Consider the following 25,379-nt stretch of genomic DNA (forward strand, 5'->3'; position numbering starts at 1 on the left):
TTTCTTTTATGCTAAATCCTTAGGTTTTTTATTTTTTCTTATATATATTTATTAAAAAATGGCTCTTTGATCGGCAGCACCCATGACACTTCCACATCCAGCGACTCCTCAGAAGCCTCCCTCCCTCCACACAAGGCCACCTCTGCTGACAGCCAGCTGGGTTTGATCAGAGCCACTCAGAATCGGATTTTCATAAGACAGATGAGGAATCTTACTGCTGCTCTCTCTCATATCAGATGAGAAACTGAGGAGGAGGGGGGATGGGTCCTGAGGGAACGACACTACAATCAAGGGCTACGCGGTTCTCTCTCTGTCCCTCCACTGCTGCAATTTTCAAAGGAGTTTGCCTCAGGCAGTTTTAAATGATGGTGTCTCAATTCTGTAATCATCTTTCAAGAGCTTTTTCTTAAAGGGTATTTTAGGTAAACCTAGTCCGTCAACTACACTTATGGACTCAGCAATCACAGCCCCAATATGACTGTGTATCAACCATATCGCAGAATTTAGCAAGGGAAGATGCTTCCCCAGACTGTCATTTTCAGTGCCCAACAAGCTGTGTGTGCTCCCTTGTAATTAAGGAGCCCACTGCCCCTTGGCCAGTGGTCTGCTGTTTCAAATAGAACTTCAGACAATCTCTTGGGACACACTCTCTGCTCTCCCCTGCCCACTGTGGCTGTCAGGAGAGAGCTTTCCTCCAACACCAGAGGCTCTAAATCACAATGTCAGCAGTCACCAGTGGAGTTCAAACTGGCCTGGACCAACAGTTCAGTGGAAACCATCAGGTTGGGCTGAGTGCCCTTCAGCGACCTTGCACAGAGACTCAGGGTAGTGCATTGGGGAAGCAGCAAAGGGGAGGACTGTGGTGTACTTGCAGAGCTACAAAGTCAAAATGCAGAATCTCAGAAACCCAACAACCACTGACACTCTCTGCCCCAAACCCTTCTATTCAGCCCACTCATACCACTTCCAAAACACCATGTCTTTCACTCTGTCTCCATTTCAGTGATGCTCAGAACCTTTCCCCATTTTGCTCTCCCCAAATCACTCCAACACTGCCTTCTGAGCCTAGGACATACCCACTGGCCATATCCCTCACTGTTCCTGCAAATTCTGCCCTCTCTTACCCTCATGCTCAGCCAATGCAGCTGTCCTTGCAGCTCGTGGTCTCTGGAATCCACCAGCACTTGGTGTGCTCTGTAAAAACAGCAGCTCACCAGGGAAGCAAATGGCAAAATTTATCAGGAATTACAGAGCCAACAATAACCCTCACTGTGCTCTATTCTCAGCTCTGTTAGGAGCAATATCATTGGTGCTTATTCACATGCAGCTCAAGAGGTGTTGGATACTTCATGGTTGTGAATTACAGATCTCCCACCTGACAGACAGATATCACTACCCACAAGGACTGGGGACCATGGCATATGCCCACTTCCTCCTCTGTTGTTCACAGAGTCTAGACTCTCATCCTGTTCAAAAACAAAGGAGCTGCTGGCACATGCCAGAAGGGTAAGAAGTCCTTCTAGAGGTTTGACATTGCATAAAAAGGTCTAATCATCAGCTCTGCTTCCTTGAGGAGGCTTCCCAGCAGGCAGGAAAGGGTTTTGCCTTGAGGGCACAGATCTGTCTCCTGGCAGCTTTCCTCACCTGCAGGTCACGTTTGGGTTTCCTGTGTAGCATAGTCAGGCTTCCATTTCAATCAGCTGTCTCATTCACACACACTACCTGCTTTAAAATAAGAAGCTGTTGTTCCTGCAGACAGAAAATCCCATATTACGTCCCAGTCTTCCAAGAAAAGCCCTGTTCTAGGATCTATGCATCCCAAGGGTAACAGAGAAAGCGGAAAGGGACTTCTGAGGATGGGGCAACAGTCTATGTGGAAATACCTGGGAGAGAGATTACAGCCTTAGCTAATAAGCTCCCATAAAGTGCTGAGGAATAAAATCCAAGGACGAAGTAGTGAAGAGAAAGACATCGGGAAGAATACAACACAGCAGTGCAGAACTGGTGGACAAGAAAGGAACAACAAAGAAACTTCTAGCCAAAGGACAAATCAGATTACTGAGGTGGAGGAGGAATGACACCATTTCTCTCTCCAACAGGACGGGAAACAGCCCTATGTAGCTCTATTCCAGAAAGAGACACACAAGCAGAGTAAAGCCCTCTATGCCCTGCTGGAGAAAGGAGCAAAGGGAGGGGAAAGCCCTTCAACTTCAGCTTGGTTGTCCCATCTTCCCTCCCACCTCATGATAAAGGATAGTCTGCACGTGGCAGAAGCTCTCGGTTGCTACAGAAAAGGAAGCAGTGCTCTGCAGATAGCACCTTTTAAATTCCACGGATAGTCTCACATCTCCCATCTCATGCAGTTTTCCTGCCATATAGAGTTCAGTCACTGCTGCTCATTTTCCCTGTTGACATAGACAGAAAATTGAGCAATTACCCTTAAACTCCTCTCTCTCAGATTGCCCAGATTGCTACATACAAAGCATTAAGCCCCCAATTGCCCCTGGCCAAAAGTGACTTAACTAGGCCTGTCCTTCAGGAATTAAACACTTTTGTGTGGCTTGTGGAGGTTTATTATTCCTCAAGTGTGATGCATTAAATCCTGCTAAAGCAGGTTTCTCACCATACAGAGGACCTGGCCCCCATGACAAGGTCCAGTGGGCACATACCCACTAACAAAGGCATTACGCATTTGCTATGCCTCACTACTCATGAGGACCAGCATGTGTTCAGGAGGGTGGGCACTAGGATCACAGTGGGTGCTGTAGAAATCAACCTAGCCATCAACCAGATGCTCCAGAGCTACTTTTGGAGAGACACTGAACTTTTCCAAAACTGTCTTCCCAGCCTGGAGTTTTACAGGAGCAAATGGTGCTTTTAGTCAAACACAAGTCTTTGCTTTCCTATAACTCAATACTGGCACCTCATTAAAGGGGCTGTCTTGTCCTGGACTAACACCTAGAGAAATATGAAATGGAGAAAATGAATTCTGAGCATGATCTGAGCCAAGGTACTTCACTGCTGGTATCTCAAGGGTATGTATTTTGCAGTATGGATGACTCCCACTTTCTGGGTTTCTCTGGGCAACCGTAACAAATGGCTGAAACTACAGATCATTCCATGCATGTCCCTGTCTGGTCCACCCACTTTACCCTCTCTCACACTGTTTCAGTCCTTCCACACACAGGCTAAGAAGTGTCCATCCTTCTCTCCCAAACTCCCACAGAGATAAGGATTCAGATGCTATTTCATCACAGGCCAGGAGCACTTAAAGAATTCTACTTTTATTTCTGAAATTACAGGGCATATAAAGCCCAAAAGTCTCCACCTGGTTGTACAAACTTCCTCCATTCTCCACATGCCAAACTGGGTTCTCTACAGGCCCTATGCTTTTTTAACATTTTCTCAAATGGACTGCAAACTCTGAGCTTCTGGGTGTTAGTAATGTATAAACGATCTCAACTGAGCACATTTCAAATTCACAAGAACACCTTTTTAAGGGCATATAGTTTTGTCCTTCATTCTTTTAATGAAAAGGTTGGATGGGGGACGAACAATGTTAATGGAATGGTACAGCTCAGCTTTCTAATAGGTTAAAGGAAGGCGATCCAAATGTATTGGTTGACAGCAGCAATCATTACGCAACTGCGCCTGTTCATATTAAGGTGTACAAGCTAACACATTATGCAGCACAAAATAACCGTGACCCATCCTTGGGGATCCATACACCAATGTCTTGATTTTTGTACGTTTAGAATCTGAGCTTTACTGTTACAGTTAAGGACACAAACTCAAGTGCACTTCTATGCAAAGGGGAGGCTGATACAGCTCAATTTACTGCACATGCACTGCATGATACTCCCTACCTTCTACACGAGGCAGTTATTTGTATCTCTCTGCTCATTCAAAAAAGTAATTTTATTCAAGTTCTGAAGCTTGTTTATATGTCACTTTTCGTCACTGCAATTGCTGAGCCCACATGGAAAACTCCTCTCCCAGAAAAGTTTGCTTAATCTCCCTGTCGAAATAGGACCATAACCACACAATACACCAATCCATTTAGAGATTTTCCATATGCAAATTAGATCCACAAACCAGTGTATCTGTACCAGAAACTGCCTGGGTAGGAACCATTCTTCCTGGGTAGGAACCATTCTTCCAGATTAGCAGGAACCTTCTTCTAATGCATAGATTTAATCCAAAGCCAAACTCCATCTTGCAAACAGCCCAAATTCAACTACTAACCATAGGTTAGGCACAGATAAATAAGTGAAGTGTATTAGGATTTGACAGGTCTTCATACCACACTCTGCATCAATTCTATTCTATATTTCTTATGCAAGGTCTTGGAGAACTAAAATCATATGCTGCAAACAAACATGTGGCAAGCATTTTTATGCCTGGTTAGCAAAGACAGTCATACTCCAATTACATGACCAAGGTTCAACAAAAAGGACAGCACATAGCAAACAGTCAGAGCTGTTCAGAACAGACTACCAGCCTCAGTGACATATGCTGAAATTTAAAAAGCCCAAGAAACTTCCCAGGGGGAAAATTTAGTCTGTTCTGAAGATGCCAATGCTATAAAGGTGCCACTTCTGGCAGTTGTATGTTGCAATGCTTAATCTGTCTGAAAGACCCAAATAAGTCTTCATTTAATCTCATTAACCATACTGATGTCTGATCCTTTGTGACTCCAGATAATTCTTCTGATGCCTGGTGATATTTTACAGATGCAACTTTTTATACACTGTATAAAATTCTTAGCCCTTGAAAACTGAGGTACCTTCTAGAGGCTTTAATGAATTTCTATGCTCCCCACAGCTATCTAGTGCTCATCTTTAAATTCATACTGTGGATTTTTCCTGGGATTTCTCTTGACTCATCCAGTCCTAGAAGAGCCAGTAATATACTCTATAAAGAAAACTAGTGCTAAGTCCGGAGTCCACTGGATTTCATAGCTGTCTGTATAGGGATGGGATGGGATGGGATGAGATGGGATGGGATGGGATGGGATGGGATGGGATGGGATGGGATGGGATGGGATGGGATTAGCCACCAGTGTTTATGTTTATGTTTAGTTTATGGTCTATGATCTTGGGTTAGGGCAAGCAGATTTTTTAATTTAAAAATTCCATCATGACAGAGACCCCAGGAGAGTAGTACAGGTACTTGTTGGGACCAAGACAAGGATATTGCCATAAAAGATGACAGATGCTTTAAGAAGAGCATACTATCACCTAAACCAGGGGAGAGTAGGGACTTTTTTCCCCACTCATAACCTTTTACTGTGCTTTTAGTTCTCTTTTTGCCCCAGTCCACTATTTTCCATGGAGGAAATTACAGAGAGAAGTGTGTCCTTGACACTTTCCTCCTTTCCAAGGGTCCTCTATAATTCATGAAGAGCCAGTGTTCATGAAGAGCCAGTTAGACTACAGGTTCATTCCCTCATCCTCCCTCTCCATCTCCTTTACTCTCTCTCCCTCATTTATCTGGGGAGACCTAAGAAGCTCCCACATTTGTTTACCCCCAGATTGGTTCATTTCCTCGCAATTTCTTATAAGATGCCTCTGCTCACTTTACTGGAGAGCCCTCAGACATGCATGAAGGCACCTCTTGCAGTCAAGTAGGTGATACCTTACCTCCTCCATCATCTGATGCCTCTGGGCTCTGCTGTCTGAGACGATGGCTGTAGCAAAGTACAAGAAAGAATTTCAATTGCAAGCCCAGAAAAACATCTTGTTTTGTGCCCCCTTCCTCCCCACAAGCCTCATAGCCTGCCAAGGAGAGACTTTCCAAGTATCCTTAGCCTGCAGACTGATCTTCCAAACCCCTCATTGCTGGGCTCAGCAGAAATCTCAGCTTAACCAAGATGTACCTAAGACAAACCCCTAGGCTGCAGAGAGTAGGGCCTGCAAGGAAAGCAGTTGCTTTCTAATTTTTCCTCTTTCTGTTTTATGGAAGTGACAGAACCATCATCTACTCCATATCCAGGGAACTATAGAATGACCAGCCCAGACCCATCCCAGGACACATCCTTCCCGACTTTAAGATCTTGGTGTACTGGTGCTTAGAAGCACCATGGAAAATTTGGGGAAGAAGTCTCAGCAACAATGGGAACTTACTCTTCTACTTCTTCTGCATGCTTTCTTCCTGACCTGCAAGACAAGGAAGGCTTATGTTTAGAAAAGGCTAGAGAAAATCAAAAACTTCACCTTTCCCTATATAATTGTTATTGCGCAAAACAGCTCCTGCACCAGGTCTGATGTAACACATCACACCTGAAAGAGTTCTGAGTGACCACTGAACCAGCGTATTGAAAAGTCCCTGAGTGAGACAGACTGAAACAAAACCACTTGGGTCCCAAATATGCCCAGATATGGCAGGAACCATACTCCCTGGTTTTTTAGTTTCTCAGATACTTTTTAATCCCCTTTGCCATCAGCTGCAGGTAAACCTGTCCTTACTTGAGTAGACAGGTTGGTGCATTAAGGAGTAAAGAAAGTGCTATACTTTGTCTACCTTCCCCTGAGAGATCAACAGGTTGTTCCTCCCCCTGGCTGTGCAGAAAGATTTTCTGGTTGCCTTTCAAGTTAGGAATCCCACGTGAGCTGGCCAAGTTCAGGTCAGACACGCAGTTGCTGCAGAAAATCCGGGTTGATCTGGCTAAGTTAACAGGAGTTCATAATAATAACATGGTGGGGAGGCACTGGCAAATGGCAGCTCCCTTGCTCTCCACCCCAGCAAGCCCAGAAGTAATTCAGTCCCGATTAGGGACGCTTGTTCAATATTCAAAATGTAAAACATGGAGGTTGCTGAACCAGCACTTTGAAAAGTTAATTAAATGCCAGGTTTCTTTTTAGCAGATACTCCATCACTCGCTGATTGCTTTGGCCATTTTGCAGAGTGAAGTTTCATGTCTATGCGTTGGGAATAAATATTCTCCCCTCCCCTGAAGTCAGGGTGCCATGACAAAGAATACATGGGGCTCTCCCATATCACATGCACTGTCCCAGGACACACCAAGATATAAAAAAAGTTGCTTCACTGTCTTGCACTGCTCTTTTTAAAGCACTTTGTGACATGGCACAGGCCTCTCCTCATCTGCTCTCTGTTCTAGCAAGTCACAGTTTTCATCTAGTTCTCCCATGAATAATCTATTCTTCTAAGAGCAAGGAGTAGGACACAGAGGATGTCTAGCTATACAGAGAAGAGGTATAAGGAGAAGAAAGTCCTTTGTCTCTACTGCTCTCTCTGGAGCTTGCAATGTGTCAGAAGCTGAAGATCACATCTAATCAGTGACCTGAGTCCAGTAATATTGACTGCTATGATCAGAACTGCAGCTACGTGATGACATCTGCATCTGGGCTTTCAGCTATATCTGCATTTCAATGGCAGAAATGCAACAGAACTGTGGAGTTTAGGAAAGAGCTCTTCCAGTGAGGATGAGCTGTCCAACTCAATCCTTCTCCCCAGTGGTAGTACAAAGCACTTTTATGAACCCCCTGATACTACAGAGAAAGAAATAGATGGCTTTAGAGAGCCCTCCACCAGTGCTCAGTGGAGTTTAGACTCTGAGAAGACAGAGATGGAAAGATGATGCAAGATTTCTCCTATTTTATTCCTACTTTATGCCTTCACAGAACTGGTTCCCATATAGCCTTGTCGTCTCTGAGCTGAAACATCCCAAATGATGGCATTGCACAGACTTGCACGGTGAGGATTTCCTGGGGGATCAATTTTACATCTTTTTGGCATGATCCCGTTACTCTTGATGATTGTCCAACCCCAAATAACACTCTCTTCCTCAGAACTCACACTCCTTACATCTTTGCTCCTGTCTCCAGGCAGGAATGAAACACTCCACATGTTTATACTTCCCAGGAGAAAAGGTCACTCCTGCTATCCCTGTAAGCAATTTCTGTTTCTTTTTCCTAAGCTCCCTGACATGACTGATATCCAGGTGGCCCACAGGGAAGGCAGTCATGTTAGTTCTAGAGGCAGAGACTGCTTTGCTCATGTTCTGAGACTTAAGCTTTCTCAACTTTTCCTTGTTTTTAGGAAAAGAATTATTCAGGACAATAAGCAAATACCTCACTATGAAACAGCTGCACTATATATTGGAAAATATAGTGATTTGGGGAACAAACTCAACAGCAAGGAGGGGGGAATAGTACTGGCCCCTTTAATCCCAGAACTCAGGTGTTAGAACTCTCCTGTCAAACAAGACCATTCCTTCCTCTTTCCAAAGCAAGTTACAGACCCATGGTTGCTGCCCCCTACAAGAACACCTTAGTCCCTGTGCCACAGGTTCCAACGGTGGCAGTGGGTGAGGCAAGTCTCTCGTGCTGACAGTCCTGTGGTTAATACACAGCATTTATACACCAAAGGCACTGGAGCAGGAGCTAGAAATGACTGCTTGTCTGTTTACAGGAGACATCTGCTTCCAGTCATGTGTACTAGATATGCTTTCTAAAATATGATTTGGAATAGCATTATTTGATGAGACTGGCATTTGAAGCCAGCTGGTGAGCTCACACATAGAAAACTATCCCAAAAGTATAGTACAAAGTTTCTGTAGCACAGGAAGGAATTGTATGATTTACACTTTCTGTGGCCTTAATGATTGAGCTATTAAGCAAAGCAGATACCAGGCAACCTACTATTTCCTCTATTTTTTATAAGGCTTCCTTTTCATTTTGTTTGGTGCCAAATTACTTTTTTGGTCCTTGTTTCAGATTGGGGGAAAAAAATCACAAAATATTCTTGGTTTGACTAGTCTTCAGCTTTTTTGGCCAAATTACATTACCTAAATCTATGTAACAAAGCTAATCTGAAAAAAGAGACAAGCTTTGTCTTGTGTCCTAATGTTAAAAACCTTCAAGGCAGCAAGAGAAATCATTAATAGATCTTAAAAAGGTGCCCCACTTCCAATTCTGTCAATTGCATAAACTTAGCTGAGGGCTAAGCTATACCTGGAGATAATAGTCCTGTAGAATCAATCACCTGCTTGTCTCTTTGCTCTCCATGTACTATGGGAAGCCTCAAAAGATTTCTTCATGAAGTTATCACATTGTTTTAAAGATTACAGAGTACCCCTTCCTAAGAGTAGTCTCAGCTTACCAGTGCCAATTACAACACTTTGAGACCAGCATTTCCTCCTTCACAAATATCAGGTCTGGGTACACAGCACCCTCTTCATTCACCTTGTGAGCTTTTTTCCTAGTGGTGAGCGAAAGCAGACATGGAATGAACCTGACTAAACTCAAGCCACAATACACAGCTTTCCGACTCTTTCCTCATGTTCTCAGCAACGTGAAGTGCACTGCCCTGCTTTGTCTGCTGCAGCAGCAGGCACAGCCCAGGGAGGGCAGCAACAAGGACCTACAAAATGAGCAATTGAATATGAACTACAGATACAGTCACTCGAGTAAGGACAAACAAAACAACACAGTCCCAGAAGCAGTGCTCAGAAATACATTCAGTCTGCTGTATTATACACCAGCCACTCCCCATTTTTGTGAGACAGGGACACATCTGTTTTTTTCACTTATGCTCCTAAGTCCACTGCATCTGGAGAGCAAAGAACATGGACTCACTCCATCAGCTAGACAATTCCTTTTAAAGTTCCTTTCCCTGAGAGGCTGTCAGTGCTCCCAAACATAACCATAATCCCAGAATATTCCCTCTGGCTTTGGTCAGCTGCTTACTTCCTCTCTATTTCAGGTTGTTGAATAGCTGTGAAACTGAGTGAAAGACAGTTCTTGTGTAACTCCATGGTATGTAACTCCTAGTACAGAATACCTGTTTCTCTCTTAGCTCTGCCCTCGGGCAGAGGATATAGATCTGACCTCTCTCTTGAGTGCTGTCTTTACTCAGTTCTGCCCAGCAGGAATCCTTCATCCACATTAATGAGAAGGGGTTAAACCTCAAACCTGAGACTTCACTCCCACACATCCCCCTAATGTACAGCTGAGCTGCCTGAAACTTCCGTGTTGAAGGGTGAAAGGCAGTTCCAATGTAGACATCATCTCTGTTAAACTGTTTCTTTCTCATTTAATGGACTACCACAGAGATCTAAATGGAGATAAAGTGGCAGGGCTCAGAGAACAGCCAGGATGCTATCTTTATGCAGCATGACAATGTGCAGTGGTTAATTAGACACCGTTAACCTATTTTAGCAGAGGACATAACTGGGATGAATGGGGAGAAATGTCCTTGAATTTTTTTAATGTCCACAGCTCATGAGAGCTCCAGACACACCCGCGTCCTGCACCACGCCACAGCCAGGCTCCAGGGGGTTCACCGTGCAGGCTCGGCGGCTCTCTCATGCCACGCAGAGAGGTGTGAGGGGGGACAGCACAGCTAAGGAAAAGAGAAGCACGTACAGCAGCTTGCTAAAACGCATAGGGAGGCGGCCGGACGGGAACGCCGGATACGGCGCGGCGGAGGAGGAGAGCGGGCTGGGAGCGCGGGCAGCCCGCTGCCTGCCCAGCTCCGCCCGAGGCCGCGGGGCCAGGCCGCTCCGAACCCGGGCCGCGCTGCCGAGCCCGCCGCCACAGCCGCAGCGTCACCGGGCAGCGGCCGCCCCCTGCCGGGCACAGCGCGGGGCTGCGGGCCCGGCCTCGAGGGTGAGCGCCGCGAGCGGGCACAGCGGCCACCGCCGCCGGCCCGGACCGAGGGCTCTTTTCGTCATTTTACGGCACAGCGGGGGCAGAAATTCATCTACCCGTGTGTGTTTACGTATTTCCTGACATGCCTCAACCACTTCTGCGAATCCCGTGGAACCAGAAAGCCTGCAAGCTACCCTCTTGCTAAAAGAATGAAACGGTGGGGGGGAAAAGGAGAAGGTCGTGATGTTCGGAGATACATTTTGCGGGGAGACACTATGGCGATGAAAGGTCGGGCAGAGACGGGCTGGGTGCACAGGAAGCAAGGCAGCGGCCGGCGTTCTGCCTCAGTGCTTCCATCCATATCCATAAGCCATCTCAACACCAAAGGCTTGGCTGAGCTCACAGGGAGGCACAAAGCCTTCTGCCTCTAGGGCAAAGATTGTAATTCAGGTCTAGGCCTGAGGGAGGAGGGGAAAAAAAGGATTAAAAAAGACATTATGCACTCTTGCTCAAGTGTTCCTTAGGTGTCCATCACTACAGTGAGTGGGCGTGGAGCTAGGAGTTGCAGCTTGTTCAGTAGCCTACGGCACAACTAAGTTACACATCCAACATGATGCACAAGTGCTAACTGATAGTTCTCTGGGCTCTCCAAGTGTGGGTCTGGGTCACCGCTTGTTTGCTGAGGCACAGGAAAAGACACACTCACCAAGGCTGTCTGTAAACTAGAACTGCTGCCCGTGCTGGAATACACCACAAGGTGTCTTCTCAGCTATTCCACTGCACCTTCCTTGAGGCTCTGATCTGTTGTTTTAAGTTTCCACCTTCTCTTCCTAGCTTGTGGCAGCCTGGAAAAGCCAGACTTTCCTTTACTAAGTTAAGGAGTTTTGATCCTCACATGTCCTACATTCAAAGCAAGTTTTGCCATTGATTTCAGCATGCTTTGAGCTTTTATTTCCATCGTAGGATGTCACCTCCTATGAGGTGACAGCCCTTCACTTCCTAGCCCTGGAGTGCATGGCTATCTGTATCTCCACAATGGAGTTTTGGGCAGACACACATTTTTTAAACTGTAATGGCCCTACCATCCAACTTGTGGCCCCTCAAAGGCTCCCTGTGCTGGCCGGGCTGCATGCTGAACACCCTGCCCCAGAGCATGGCTCTGGAGGAGGATGGATGCAGCAATGAGCAGCCCTGCTCTGTGAGAGGGGATCTGACAGACACTGCTGGTAGCCAGCTCCAGCTGAAATGGACTTGTGAGGCACTTAATCAATCTCCAGCTGAAGTGTTTTTGTTTCTCCTCATGTCCTAATATGTGGGCTTACTTAACAGAAACAACAAAGGAGGAAAGCTCTGGCAAGCTGGACTTCAGGAACTGGCGCAAAAGAACAAGCTGACAGAGAGTGTTCCCAAGGATCACTGAACCTCAGCCTACTCACTGCATTATTCCTGAAGCAGATGTTCCCAGGGTTCCCCCTCTCGTTCACTGGTAGAGAGCTGACCGGCAGAGCTGTTCAGAGCTCCCACTGAGCAACAGAAAAAACAACAACACTCAATACAAATTCCTGCTGTGTGGGAAAACAGAAAACAGTGCTGCAGTTTCTAGAGGTATCCACCACACATCTTTGGTCCATGAGAACAGGGGCTCCTATCCAAGCGATCACGTTCTTGGCCTCCAGTAAGTGCAAAGCTGAACTCTCACACCAAATGACTCTTGAGGTTACAGAAGCATTTCAGCTTCCATTTAAAGAAAAAAGCACACTTTTGATCCTCATGGTTACAGGAAAAGAACTGACTGCTAAAGGAGACAAAATATATTTAAGGTTGTTTGAACAGGTTTTTTTTCTAATCTCACAATAGAGAACAAACTCATGATTATGAAGTTCAAGGACCTTTCACTCATGACTGGCTTCACTGAAAACATTTATATGAAAAACATTTGTAAGAATTAGGTGTTTATTACTGAATGGTACCTTGTTCTGTCATCTGAGAGCAACAGCTTCTGAAAGAAGATATTTTAAGAATTTGGATTAAGAATTTGAGAATAATAGAGGGGTTATATGGGGAAGGGGGCTGGGGGAGGGGAAAATAGGGCCAAGCAAGTAGATCAGGTCATCTCAGGTCCCTTTCAACAGGTAAACTGCATTATGCTAGACTTCACAGCCAATATAGAGGTGACCTACAATGGCCAGACAAGCTTTTAGCCTTGGCTTTGACAGATACAAAAGGCTTGGAAGTTGCATATGCTCCTCAAGAAGGTTTTGCTATTTTAAAACAGAAATATTTGGGATTAGCATTAATAGCATCCTCTAAATTTGCTGGTAAATTTCTTGGAGATGCAGAGAAGTAAGGAAGGAAGATGCTTTGTCCTCAATCAAAAAAAAAGTAAAAGAGACTTCACCCTGAGAAACTCTGCCACTTCAGCAGCTTACATGTACTGTTACCAATAATGCCCCACTTCTGTTCTGTTTTTATCATGCAGGCTTCATTTTCTAGGGGAGCAAGAGGCTGCAATCCTACTAGACCTTCCATTGCCCAGTATCTTTCCAGAAAAAGAAGTCAAAGAAAACTTCACTAACTGGGAAAAAAACCCCAGAAATCTAGGGTAAAAAACATGTTTAAAAGAAAAAAAAAAAAAGGGAGGGGGGAAGGAAAAAGAAAAAGCAAAACTTTTTCCAGGCTCCTCTGAGCACTGCAAAGACAGAAATAGGCACAAGTCTAAGACTTTCCCCTAGCAGGAAACTCTTGCAAGTCACACCAAGCAGGTTTAAAAGGAAAACAAGTCCCCTGTCATAGCCAGGGCAATGAGAGCTTCTCAGGTGACTCTTCTGTCTTTTAGGGACTTTTTCTGCCAGTTATCTTCACTAAGTCTAAACAGAAACACCAAGGAGAGCTCACCCCAGCAATGACATAAAGGGACAAGAGGACAGGAGCTTGTTAGCATTCCTGGAACATCCAGCCTATTAAAAATAAAAAAAAAGGAAAAAGAAAAAGAGGAGGGGGCAGGGAGAGAGAGAGGAAAAAACCCACCGTGGGCCTGCACATTGCAGCTTACCGCCATCTTGATGTCCTTGATGCGTGCCGATGGCATGGAGGTGGCTGGCACCAGATCAGCCCAAGAGAAGGAATGAGAGGCCAATGGAGATTTATGTGAGGAGAGTGAGATGGACAAGGTAAAATTGTCAGGAGGAGTTGTTAGAAAGTAAAATATATTGTGACAATTCCACTCCTGCCGTTCATCAATAAACTGACAGATCATTTAGTGTCAATTAGGAGTGATAGATGGACAAGTCCCCATGATCCTGGGCCAAAATTAATGGCTGGGAGGGAGAGGGTGATTGAAAATGACGGCTGACATTGAGAGGAAAGTCCTGAAGGTCCCCAAGGGGCCATTACTTGCCTCATTCCCTTGCAGATCAATGCAGGGACAAACCCAAAAACAGACACTTCAAGACAAAACTTAATCAGACTTCCTTTTCTTTCTTCTCCTTCTAAGTTGTGCCCCCTCACTTGGCAGCCTTGATCCTCTCTGCCTATACTCTTCACTTCACTGAGGACATCCGCAGATGGCTGCAAGAAGCAGAGTGAGGCTGACATCTCCCATGCAGCCAGGAGTCTGGGTCCACTCCTAACATGGCAGTGTCACAGGGAAGCCCAGACTGAGACTCACCTCAACACGGCTGGATTGGGAGTAGACAAAAGGAATGACACAAGCTTTCCCCCACTGTGCCAAATAGAGAAACTCATGACAACTTTACTACTCCCAGCTGAGAGACAGGGATTGCTGGAGGTTCTAAAGCCAGGCACTCTCAGGGGTCATTTCTTACAGAGAGAATATAGGATAGTTTAAGCCCATATTTTTGAAACAGGAGGTTTTTAACTTAACTTATCTCTAGAGACCTTGAATCATAAAACCCCTTAATCTCTTAAATAACTTTCCACCAACTCCAGGGTGCAATCTCACCACTGTCCACCCTTCAGAGCCTTAAATGATATCTAACCAGAGGCTGGGTTACCCTGCTCTAAAGGTCATCCCAACTGCATCCACTTCTTTCCTACAGGAACTTAATATTCACCTTCCTGGCAAATGCATTTCTGGACACTGTACCACTGTACTGCTTCTGTTCCAAAATACTTCAGCATGGTCATTTTCCTAAACAAGCCTTGATTATTCCAACTCTGTGTGACATATCAGAAAGGGTAAATTTCAGTTGTAGCTGAAACATCTGTTGCTAAACTGCCATGATCCATGTAGAAGACAGGAGGTACATGTGCAGGCACTGGAAGGGACTTCTGACTGAAAGCAGCACTTGTGTTTGCTTGCAGGGCCACCTGAAATGAGCTGTGTTTATTCCACAATAACCCTAACTGCTGCTTGGAGAGCTGTAGGGATTTTAGGAGGGTCATTGCAAGACCAAAGGGATCAAGCTCCCAAGTAAAATGAAAGAGTCCCAAGAAGCAAAGAAATTAAGATACTGCTAGAGATGAAACTGGAAGAAATTCTATCAGGAAAGTCAGAGAGATGAGATCAGAAGTTGTTGGAATTAAATGAATCATGGAAGCACCCCCTCCTTTATCAAATCCTCACCAGTAAGCAAAACTGAGTTCTCTTTTCCTTTTCCCACTGGCAGGCACTTTGTGTCTCTTCCTTTTGATGTGTGAGATAACCTGACAGTAAACCTCTGCTTTGCTTGTCACGAGTGTCAGCACTGATGTCATTAGGGACATCAGCACAGCTTTCAGAATGGCACTTGGGCTCCATCCAGTGGTTAGAGAGCTTCTGTAGCAAAACCCAGATGTAATTACTATTATTTATCTCAGCAGGCTCCTAGACCCCAAGTGGCTGCCCAGGTTCCTGGCTGGTCCCCTCTCTGCTAATAGTGGGGCTAGAATGTTGCTGGGGCAGCAATGAGACTCCCTCTTCTCACAGAGAATGATTCTTCTAGGTTTAACTAGATACAGCAGATTCAGGTACAGATGGCCCTGGTAGTTTGGAGAAATAAATTTTCTGTCACTACTTTGCATCATTTATTTGCTGTTTACAAAGGACTACCTTGGGGGTTTGCTCAGACACTTACCAGTGGTCCTCATTGTTACCCAGATTTACAGAATGGGACTCTGAGCAATGACAGCTGTTCTCCAAGAGTACTGGGAGTCCAAAGTAATCTTTCCACACTTGGCTTTTGAAAACTTGAGTAGAAGAGATCATTTTGATAGTTCTCAGCAATTTAAATATCTGACACTTGTATATACTATGGGAATTCATGATAAAATACTGTATCTAACACACCATCCATGCTAATTAATTTTAAAAATAATTTAGGTTGAAAAACTTTAAGGGACCTCCTCCTTGCCCTATCTTGCAACAGTCTGGGAGAGCAGAGGTCTGAGGGAAATAATCAACAAGATGGTGAGAATATTTACAAGTTTATATAAGCATGACATGAGCTGGGCAGGTAAGGGACTAAGAGAGAGCACAAAGGTAGAAAAACAGGTTACAAACTAAATTCTACTCTAACATGTGCCAAATGAAAATAAAAAGAACAATTTCAAGTGATCATTTCATACTGATACAACTCTGAACTCGAAATATAGCAGGAAAAGCAGCACATGTGCAGTTGTAACTGACTGAAACTATCAGAACTAAAAGCTAAGACTTCAAATAGAGAAAGAATAACAACACATAAATAGCTACAAGATCATTGCACAAGTGGCTGCAGCATCCCATCTGGCCAACAATATATTTACACAACACAGAAAACCTAACTGTAGCCACTCTGCTCATGCTTCCTAAGTGGGAAAAAAAAATCAGATTTTAATATTGTCAGTTCTGAAAATCAAATTACTTCTAACAGAACAATTCCCAAGTGTAGGTTCAGTTGCACTGGCATAAAAATGCTTAAGCCTAAATCAAATATATGAACAGAAGCATGTTATTGCAACTACATCTACACTAGTGAAATTGGAGCAAGTTAACTTGATGGGCTTCCACACTGAGTCAAATTGGTTGAAAAGCTGGAGACAGAGCCTGAGAAAACAGAAACAACAAAGTTACAGCAACATTGGTATGACATCAGCCAATGACTCAGACCTTTCACATGAAGGCTTTACCCTGGGATATGTCACAAAGACAGCCCTACAGGCCAGCATCTCAGACTCTTTTAAGGAAGAGGAGAGATCAGCTTGGGGAGAATGCACAGCTGAAGGAATGAAAAGATAGGAAAACTAGTTGCACAAAATCCTTGTACCTCATATGACTGGAGAAAGAACAAAATTCTTCATAAAATTTATTTAATAAAAACCTTCAATACAAATGAACACTGTCAGATATGACGTATCACACGCATGATTGAGCAGGGGACACATCTTGATCTCATGTCCCAGTGTGCAGATTCTCACAGGCAGAAAGGTCTGCAATCCTACATGTCCTGTTCTGCTTCTCCAACTGAACTGCATTCAACGTCATAAAAGCACTTACTCCAGACACCTACAATGGCTGTAACTCATGCAGTTGAGATGCTGGGGAAGCACCACTCACAGCTACTGCTGCAAATCTACAGGATAAAGCTAATGTCAAACAATGGAAAACAAGGTGAAGTAGCACATGATGCAGTGCTGGTACATTAGGAACCTGTTCACCGTCCTTCAGGGCACATTAGGCACAGCCCTGCATACGTATTACCTCCAATCCAGTCCTTTGCCTAACCAACAATTACATAACTTATTTTTCCTAAACAATGAAATTCAACCTTCTTGTCTGCTGTCACATTTCCACAAAGCTTCCCCTTGGTCCTGCAAAGATCCAGGATCATTGGTGGCACTTTTTTAATACCCTAAGGTAGATGCATCTTTGCAATGGCAACTTCTAGCTGCTGCCAGCCTATGAAAATAACCATTATCAGGGTTAAACTGGAGAGCAACAGGAATTCAGGCTGAGCTCTCTATTCCCTTGCTTTTTTCCAGTCTCCAGAATTACAGACTATTTATTTTTCAGAGACAAATAGAGTGGTAATTTTCCCAGAAAAGTACTGTTTTCCAGAAAGGCTACCTCAGAATACAGACCACCTTTTTCCCCTCCCAAGAAATACTGACTGTATAACAGGTTTCTAGATGTCCTCACCCCTTCTCAGATTCAGAAAAGAAAATATGTAACTTTTCATAAATCAGAGTGCCTTCAAAGTATATATTAAGACATATACACTTTTATTATAGGCCTGTAAGTACACAAGCAATCCCACACCACTCCACCGTTGGGCCCTTCAGCTCTGTGAATACAAAATACAACATCAGCGTAACTTCACAGCTTGGAAAACAACAAATACTTTGAAAACAAGTAATCTCCTCCCAGTCTGCACTGTCCTTTAGTTTTCACACCAATTCTATTACCATGTCCAGATATTTCCTTTGCCTTACGTGTCCTTCATAAGCATCAGGCTTCTCAACTTACATTCTGCAGTTTGTATACTTTTTCCTCCCATCTCTTCTTGCTGACCATCTCCATCCATCTCCATTATATCATAACCCCATACACACATAAACATTGACAAATTTCACCTTTACTGTCAAGGCTGATCACTAAATCCTGATGTGTTCATTGCACTTGTGTCAGTACGGTGCTGTCATGCGTCACTCCCCTGGAAGGGACGGAACCAATCAAATCCCCCCATCCCAGTTCCTGCATTTAACAGGCTTATTACATTCTTGACTCCTTCCAGGCACTCTACCAGGTAAGGAACACACTGCCTCTGGCAAACAGGGACATGTATACAGTTCCAAGCCCCACCAAGTCAATTTGCCAATGGAACCAAGCAAGAGCAATACTTCAAATGGCTTGAACAAGTTACATTGATATTGGAAACAAAGGCCACCTAAAACACCCAGGAAAACTGTTCCAGGGTCTGTGACAGCAAGGTCCAACTAGTGATATTCCTTTATTCCACACCCAAATTCCTGTTAATAAGGAAAGAGGTGAGAACTCACTTGGTAGGTGCCAGCACAGGATCATCTGCCCAGCCTCCTTGCCGGCGTGGGGGTTTAGGTGGTGGAACCTTTAATAAAGAGAAGAGACATGTTACAGACAGCTCCAGTCAAGGCAAAGTCAAGCCAATTGAGACACCAGGTCCACACATACTAATGCAACACTTTACCAAATAATGGAGAGATGATAGTGTTTAAAATGCTGCTTATTCATAAAATAAAAGGAAGACATATACTACAGGACAGGTTTTTAAGCATTTCTGTAAGCAAAAGATGCATCACCCAAATCAGCATCTTGACAAGTTCCAGGTCTGTGTGCCTTTGACTTGTTCAGGATACACATTACAGTAGCAGACTGATCCACAGAGGATGTACTATCCTGGCAAAATACAGTTCACTAGGAACTTGTTCATCCCTGTTACAGATCAGTGAGAGGTATCATGTTACATCTTTCCTAGGGTACAAACCAGCATGTTTTAGACATCTGGTTTCAGATGAGGAATTGTTCCTAAAAAGTCTGCTTTTGTCCACTGCTTAGAATAGGAGGATAGATGCTAAGTTCAGATACAGTGAGCCATACCCAAACGCTTCCAAGGTCAGTTGGAATGAATCCCACCACTGCCACCACTGAAATCTAAAGGGGAAGTTCATCTGTCTACTATTCACCCCCTCCTATTTTCTTGCATTGTCTTGTGTGGCACTCTGCCACACAGCAAGAGAAAATGGGAATTCAGCTTGGGGCTTATGATTGGAATTTTCAAATGGGGCCATCAATTCCCACCATTTGGAAGCATTGCCATTTACAGTTTTGGGCTTGGTTCCCCCAGCCTGAGGCACTTTGTACAGCAGTGCCTTCAGTGTTCTGCATGACAAACAATGGTGAAAGCAGAGAGGCAAGGTGAACAGTTTACATAGTTCCCAAATGACAGTGCCCAGTGAGGGAAGATGGATTACAGGGACCTGTGAAGGGACCATCAGGAGAAAGAATGATTGGGTAAAAGATGCCCCAAAACAGAGAAAAAATGGTAACTGCAAAGGAATGGTGGGGGGGCAGGTGGCTTCCATGGCTTTTATTAAGTGAATGAGTGGGGTGACTCCTGAGGAGTTTTGACTTCAGAGAGGACCTTGCATGTGTGGTGGGGTCAGCCCTGTGCCAAAGCCAAATCACCTCTTGCCACAGATGAAGATGGGGTTAAGCTAACCCCTGATGGTAGGGGTCTCCCATGTTTATTTCTTGAGGTAGAAGCACTGCTTGTGAGTGTGGGAAATTAAGAGACCCTACCAGGGGCAGCCTCTGACTGCTGCAGGAAGGGGGCATGACCTTGCATAGCTCCCTGATAGGACCAAAATAGTCATCCTCCAAAAATAAACAGGGAGCAGGAATGAGGCAGGAGCTGCAGTCCCAAAATACCAACTTTCTTCAGCAAAGGGAGCACAGGAGGGCAGAGGGACAGTCAGGGAGCGTGAAACGCAGGAAACAGCCTCCTTATATGGGCTCATCCGTAGGGGACAGAGCTCAGTCGACTGGAATGACCATGTCACAGAATGTGAAGCCTTCAGGGGCCCAAGTGAATGGAGTTTTCTGATCTTTAAATGATTTCCCCCAGATTCTTAAGATGCCAAACCAGAGAAGAAGCTACAGTGCCAAAAAAGGAGCATTTTGAATTCAGTTCATCTGGACACACCCAGAGCCCAGGAAAAAGCGGGAAAACACACCACTTATGGGCGTGCATGCCTACATAAACATCCCCATTCCCATTACACAGACCCCTAACTCAAACACACACTCCCTCCCACACACATCCTTCACATGCAAACAACCCCCTTTGCCCTCACACTATCCCTCTGCTAGCCAGCAAGCCATGTTTCCAACACACAGCCTCACAACTCCCCACAAAGGTGCATGGGGATTCACAAATGACAAAAGAACCTGGGACATAAGGCTGAGGGGAAAAGTAGCATCTCCAGAGCATTTCAATGCACCTGCAATTTAATTTTCTCATCATCAAAACTAGCCTTCAGATCAAAGATAACTCGAGTGGGGCACACCAGATCAGAGGGTGATGACAATGACTTCCCCAGTCTTTGCACAGGGCATGACTCCAGGGCATCTAGGGGTTTGATTCCAATGTCTTGCCAACGTTATAACGTGTTCCCATTGATCATGCACACCAGGCAATCCTGAATGTCTGTCAGACCCTGGCAAACACCTCACATATACCTACAGGTCTTTTATTCCTCTTGCAATAAATCAGGTAATTCTTTCTGAATTGCCTACAGGAGCACTAGCAACAGGAAAGGCAATGTTAACTGTCAGCTAAGGATAAATAGCTTTTCTTTGTTAGTTGCCTAGAAAATGCTGTAATAAGGTCACATGCCACATACACTTTTGTCAAGTAAATAAACTTACCTTCATATACTTTCACATTTCCAAAACCTCAGCATAATTTACAATTGAGAATGCAATGTCATGCATTGCTATAATATGGTGACTTCACAGCTGCAAGCAAGAGCTTGAGGCAGAAAGTGGGACAAATGTCAACCCCAGAGGCATCAGAGCAAAATAAGAGTACACTGTTCTTCTGTAATGCAGCAAATGTTCTCCTGAACACACCTTTTTGGTGAAAAAGACTGAGGGATTTAAATGATCAGATCTTGCTGGTACCTACTGTTATACCTTAGGCAAGATTTGTATGTATGTTCCCAAATGCAAAGCTATACATCCAAACAGTTTAGTGCTCAAAACACTAAGATTCCACTGGATCCTCACAACAGTGTTGTCTCTCAGCCCTTGCTGCTCAGTCTCTTTCACAGCATTAACTAATCATTTACTTGCTGTGGTTTGCCTTTCCACTTCAGTTTTGTCAGTTATCTCCAGAAGATTCCCTCTACCTGAGTTTCTCCAGATTGTCCCTTTTTCAAGGAAAATTGCCATGGTCTGAGTTCGTCGACTTTTTTTTTTTTTCTCAGAAATTCAGCTCACCATTTTTGTGATGGCACTTTTCTGAGGGCATTTTTCCAGTATTTCTCAGGCCACCTTCCTTACCAACACTTTGATACTACATCCATACTCAGTATTTTATCTCTCCCTTTGAAAAATGACTGGCCTGAATTCCATCTCTCCTGTATTGAAGTAGAAACTCTACTTTCTTCTTTATCTTTTTTCAGGCCCTTTCTTATCAGACATATGCAGAATTCCAATTTGGCTTCCCCATTAAAGCAGAAATTTCCAGGCTACTTGTCAGATCATGTCTGCAATTCTGAAGGTGCCAGTTGGATGTTGCTTCCCTCATGGAAGCAACTACCCTATGTGTCTCTGAATCCTGACGGTCCAGCAAAGTTTCTTTTAGGACCTGTCACAACAGAGGCAGATTATGGGCATGTTCAATCCCTCCAATTCTCAGGTGGGTCTGGAAATATGGATTAATTTACCTTCATCAACATGACAACTCCTTTGAAACACTGAGCACTCTGTGCAGGGATGCAGGGACTCAAATGACATTGACAGCATGCAACAGAGGACGCACAATTCTTCTATCATGTCATATTTCTCCTAAAATCTGAAGGATATACGTTTTTCCTATATACAAACACTGTGAGGTTTTGCACAGTATGTAGGTGTCTTGTTTTTATCCAATATTGACCATGGAGTGGAAAGAAAGAAGTATGGACAGTCTCATGGTTTCTCTTCTCCAGCAAGATGCTGGAGGCTCCCCTGACTCAGGAAAAGCAAATCTCCACAAGCAGGCCTGATGAATTCGTTTTGATTCCTGCCAATTAAGGATCTGTAAGTCAAATAACCTGACTGCTCCTAAACAGCCACATAAAACAATCTATACTGATCTCAGAGCATGTATGATATCAAAAACACATCAATCGCAAGATCTATGCAAGCCTGGGCTTTTTGTAAAGAACAAGCCATCTCTACTAGCTCTCTTTATCATGTCCACAGCCAGTTCAAATAGTGCATCTGATTTTAATGAATACCCTCCAAGGACTTCTGCATGTCTTAATTACCTAGCAGAAAATACTGGATTTTCATTTCATCCACAAACTGTCCTTCTTTTCATGGTCACTGACCTTCCTTTACTAGGGAAAGTGCTATTGAGACAGAAAAAGTTCTTGGGGGCCTTCAAATATTCTCTGCCATCTATCATCACAGCAGCTAAAGGAGCAGTTCATATTGTTAACCAGCTATCAAGAACTGCTCTCCTAAAACAGTGGCCAGCTGCTTGTCAGCTGGCATGTGCACCTGTGAGGAAAGCTGTTACCTTTACAGCCTTTGGCACCTTAACCTGTCTCAGGAGTTACTGCTCTCCCCTGCATGGAAACAGTGAATCAGCGCACAACAATCTAATTCTCTGAACAATGGGTCACCAGCTAGAATCCTCTCACAACCCATAGTTATAGGGAAGTGCCCCTCCAGCCCTCCTAGGCATAAACATTTCTCAAACAGTTTGCTACTACTTTATGCTACTTATGGTCAGACATTTTCCTATCCACCTTCCCCCCTCCTGGCTCTTTTGTTGCCTTGAGGTGGGTCCAGGAGCACGTAAAGTATGAAATAAATGTGTGGAAAAGGAAAAGCTTTTAGTAAAATTATTTTCTATGAGTTTGTCTCTAATCCACATCAAGGTAAACAAGCAGGGAGGATACTACTAGAAAGGCTGGGAAACATGGCTGACTAGAAAAGCTATTTCAGAAGATGTCATCACAAGGCAAGGAGATAAGCTCAGAAAGCTGAAAATAACTGCCCTGCTGGTCAGCCAGTCGGGGTGCACGGGACAGAGGCTGCGCAAGGCCTTGGGGAGCTCCAGGCCACGCAGTGCTGGAGCTCACGCTGGGGAAGTTGGCCTAATTAGGGAACAAAAGTTCAGCTGCATTTTTCAGATTCCTAGTGGAGAATCTGGCTAACTTCCAGATGAGAGGTCCCCAGGAACAGGCTGGGAGTCCAACATTTCTACAAGCAACCAGAAGACCTCTGAAAAAAATAGATGCAAAGCCTGTAAAATGGAACCAGGTAAAAAATCCAGTGCTTCCTTGGATGCTGGATCCTTTTCGTGGAGGGTGTTTATTAGCATAATGCAAGAATCAAAACAGATGACAGAAACTCTGGGACCTGGAGGGACAAATGCAGCTCAGCCCAGGATGAACACCTAGATGGTAGGGCATTCACAATGTGCAATAGCTATGGGAAATTCTGCCTCTGAGAACCCTCCCAGGTTCTCAGAAATACCGATTGCTTCAAGAGCTATCTACTGCCAGTCCACCTTACTCCCAATTGCATGCCTAAGAAGGCAAAACCCTGGCAACATGCCATATACAAAATGCAGCTACCCCTGGTGAAGGCTCCTCTACAAGCTGGAGATCACAGGGGAGAACAGGATGGTAGAGAAAACAACGCAGTCAGACTGTAAGGTCTTTGGGAATAGGAAATTTTGTTCCAGCCATACACAACACTCTCTAGATCTCATTGCAGTGCAAATTGTAGATACAGAAATTACTATAAGTGACTTGATTACAATTATGACTTCTTGGGTCATGAACTCTCTTTAACCAGAGTGGAAGGACAGTGTCCAAACCATTGTGATTATTTTTACACAGATAAGTTCCCGTGTTTCACACTCAGCTGAGTGCAGCTAGTGCTTGCATGTGCCAGTGCTCCTCACTTGCATGTGTCTAAGTTTCAGGGAATGTGGGGGAAAGCACTTGGGGGGTGGCTGCTGCACAGATCCAGACCAGACCAGACAATGAAATGAGAGTTTGGAGCTGGGTGCCAACCACTGTGCGAGGGTAAGAACTGGGTCAGGAAAATACCGCTCTGATTAAAGGCCCTGATCATATCAAGCCCCAGGCCATGTCTACACCACAGGTGCAGACACACCTGCAAGCAGGATCCATGTGAGTCAGCTCAAGTCTGGAAATTGTCTTGCTTTAGGTACTTCTGGGTACCAAACTGGTACCTTCCCAGGAAGAGTGCAGGTTGCTTCTCACCAGGGGATCTCCACATCATTCTGCACTATATTTTAGGATGCAAATACACCCATTCAAACAACCCCACCCAACTGGGTGACCTAGCAATGTAAGAACACAACTGGATTTATATTTCAGGTACTTACGGTTTTTTTATAGTTACTCCTCCAATGAACACTCAGTGAAAAAATTGTTCCTGACATGTTGTCTTAACCTAAAAAGCAACAGCCCATTTTTCCACCCAAATGTTTTAAAAACACTGGCAACTAGAACTACAAAAGGACTTTGATGCCACCTTTGAAAAGTCAGGTATTCAAATCCTCTTTCCAATTGTTGCCTTAAAGCGTGCTGTCACTCAAACACTCTGTGATACAGAGCCACAGATGTCAGCACCCACCTGTATAAGGGGTCAGAAATCAGATGCTGTCCCTGGTTTTAGTCCATGAAGGACCTTGAGACCACTTATGGCATGTCTACCAAAACACAGCTAGAGGATGAGGTCCCAGCTGGACTCACTGGGACTGAACAGATGTCTTCCCACTCAAATGTTGTGGCCTTCAGTTAGAAAGTCGTTCCCTGTGGTACCAAAATTCTTTTGGTTCTGTTTGCAAAGCAGAGAGGCTTCAGGAGAAAGGACTGAGTGCCTTCTCAGACTCAGAACAGCTCGTAGCCTTGTCATTATATATAATATTCTCTGTGGAAGTGGAAAACATTACTTACTACATCTTCCTCAGAGAAGGAAGAGAACAATAAAATCAGTGTTTTCCAGCTTAGAAAGGAGATGACCAGTTTAATCTTTATGTCTTAAGCACGAGGTTC

General features: G+C 44.4%; 1 protein-coding gene across 4 annotated transcripts in view; it reads right to left on the reverse strand.

The window, feature by feature from the left end:
* The window catches only part of IFT43 (intraflagellar transport 43), a 43,774-nt gene that overhangs the window by 9,150 nt on the left and 9,245 nt on the right, over positions 1–25,379 (reverse strand). For 2 of the 4 annotated variants that reach the window (XM_085061694.1, XM_085061695.1), the window contains 3 exons: positions 18,591–18,658; positions 6,126–6,158; positions 5,643–5,689 (listed from right to left, as the gene is read on the reverse strand). In XM_085061694.1, the coding sequence (XP_084917820.1) occupies positions 5,643–5,689; positions 6,126–6,158; positions 18,591–18,658 (148 nt within the window). Of the gene's footprint in view, positions 1–5,642; positions 5,690–6,125; positions 6,159–16,884; positions 17,165–17,792; positions 17,876–18,590; positions 18,659–25,379 lie in introns of those variants that run through there. The other 2 variants (XM_085061698.1, XM_085061697.1) reach the window with 2 other exon arrangements.

This window comes from Lichenostomus cassidix, chromosome 5, assembly GCF_008360975.1.
Source record: "Lichenostomus cassidix isolate B80296 chromosome 5, HeHo_3.0, whole genome shotgun sequence".
Lineage (NCBI taxonomy): Eukaryota > Metazoa > Chordata > Aves > Passeriformes > Meliphagidae > Lichenostomus > Lichenostomus cassidix.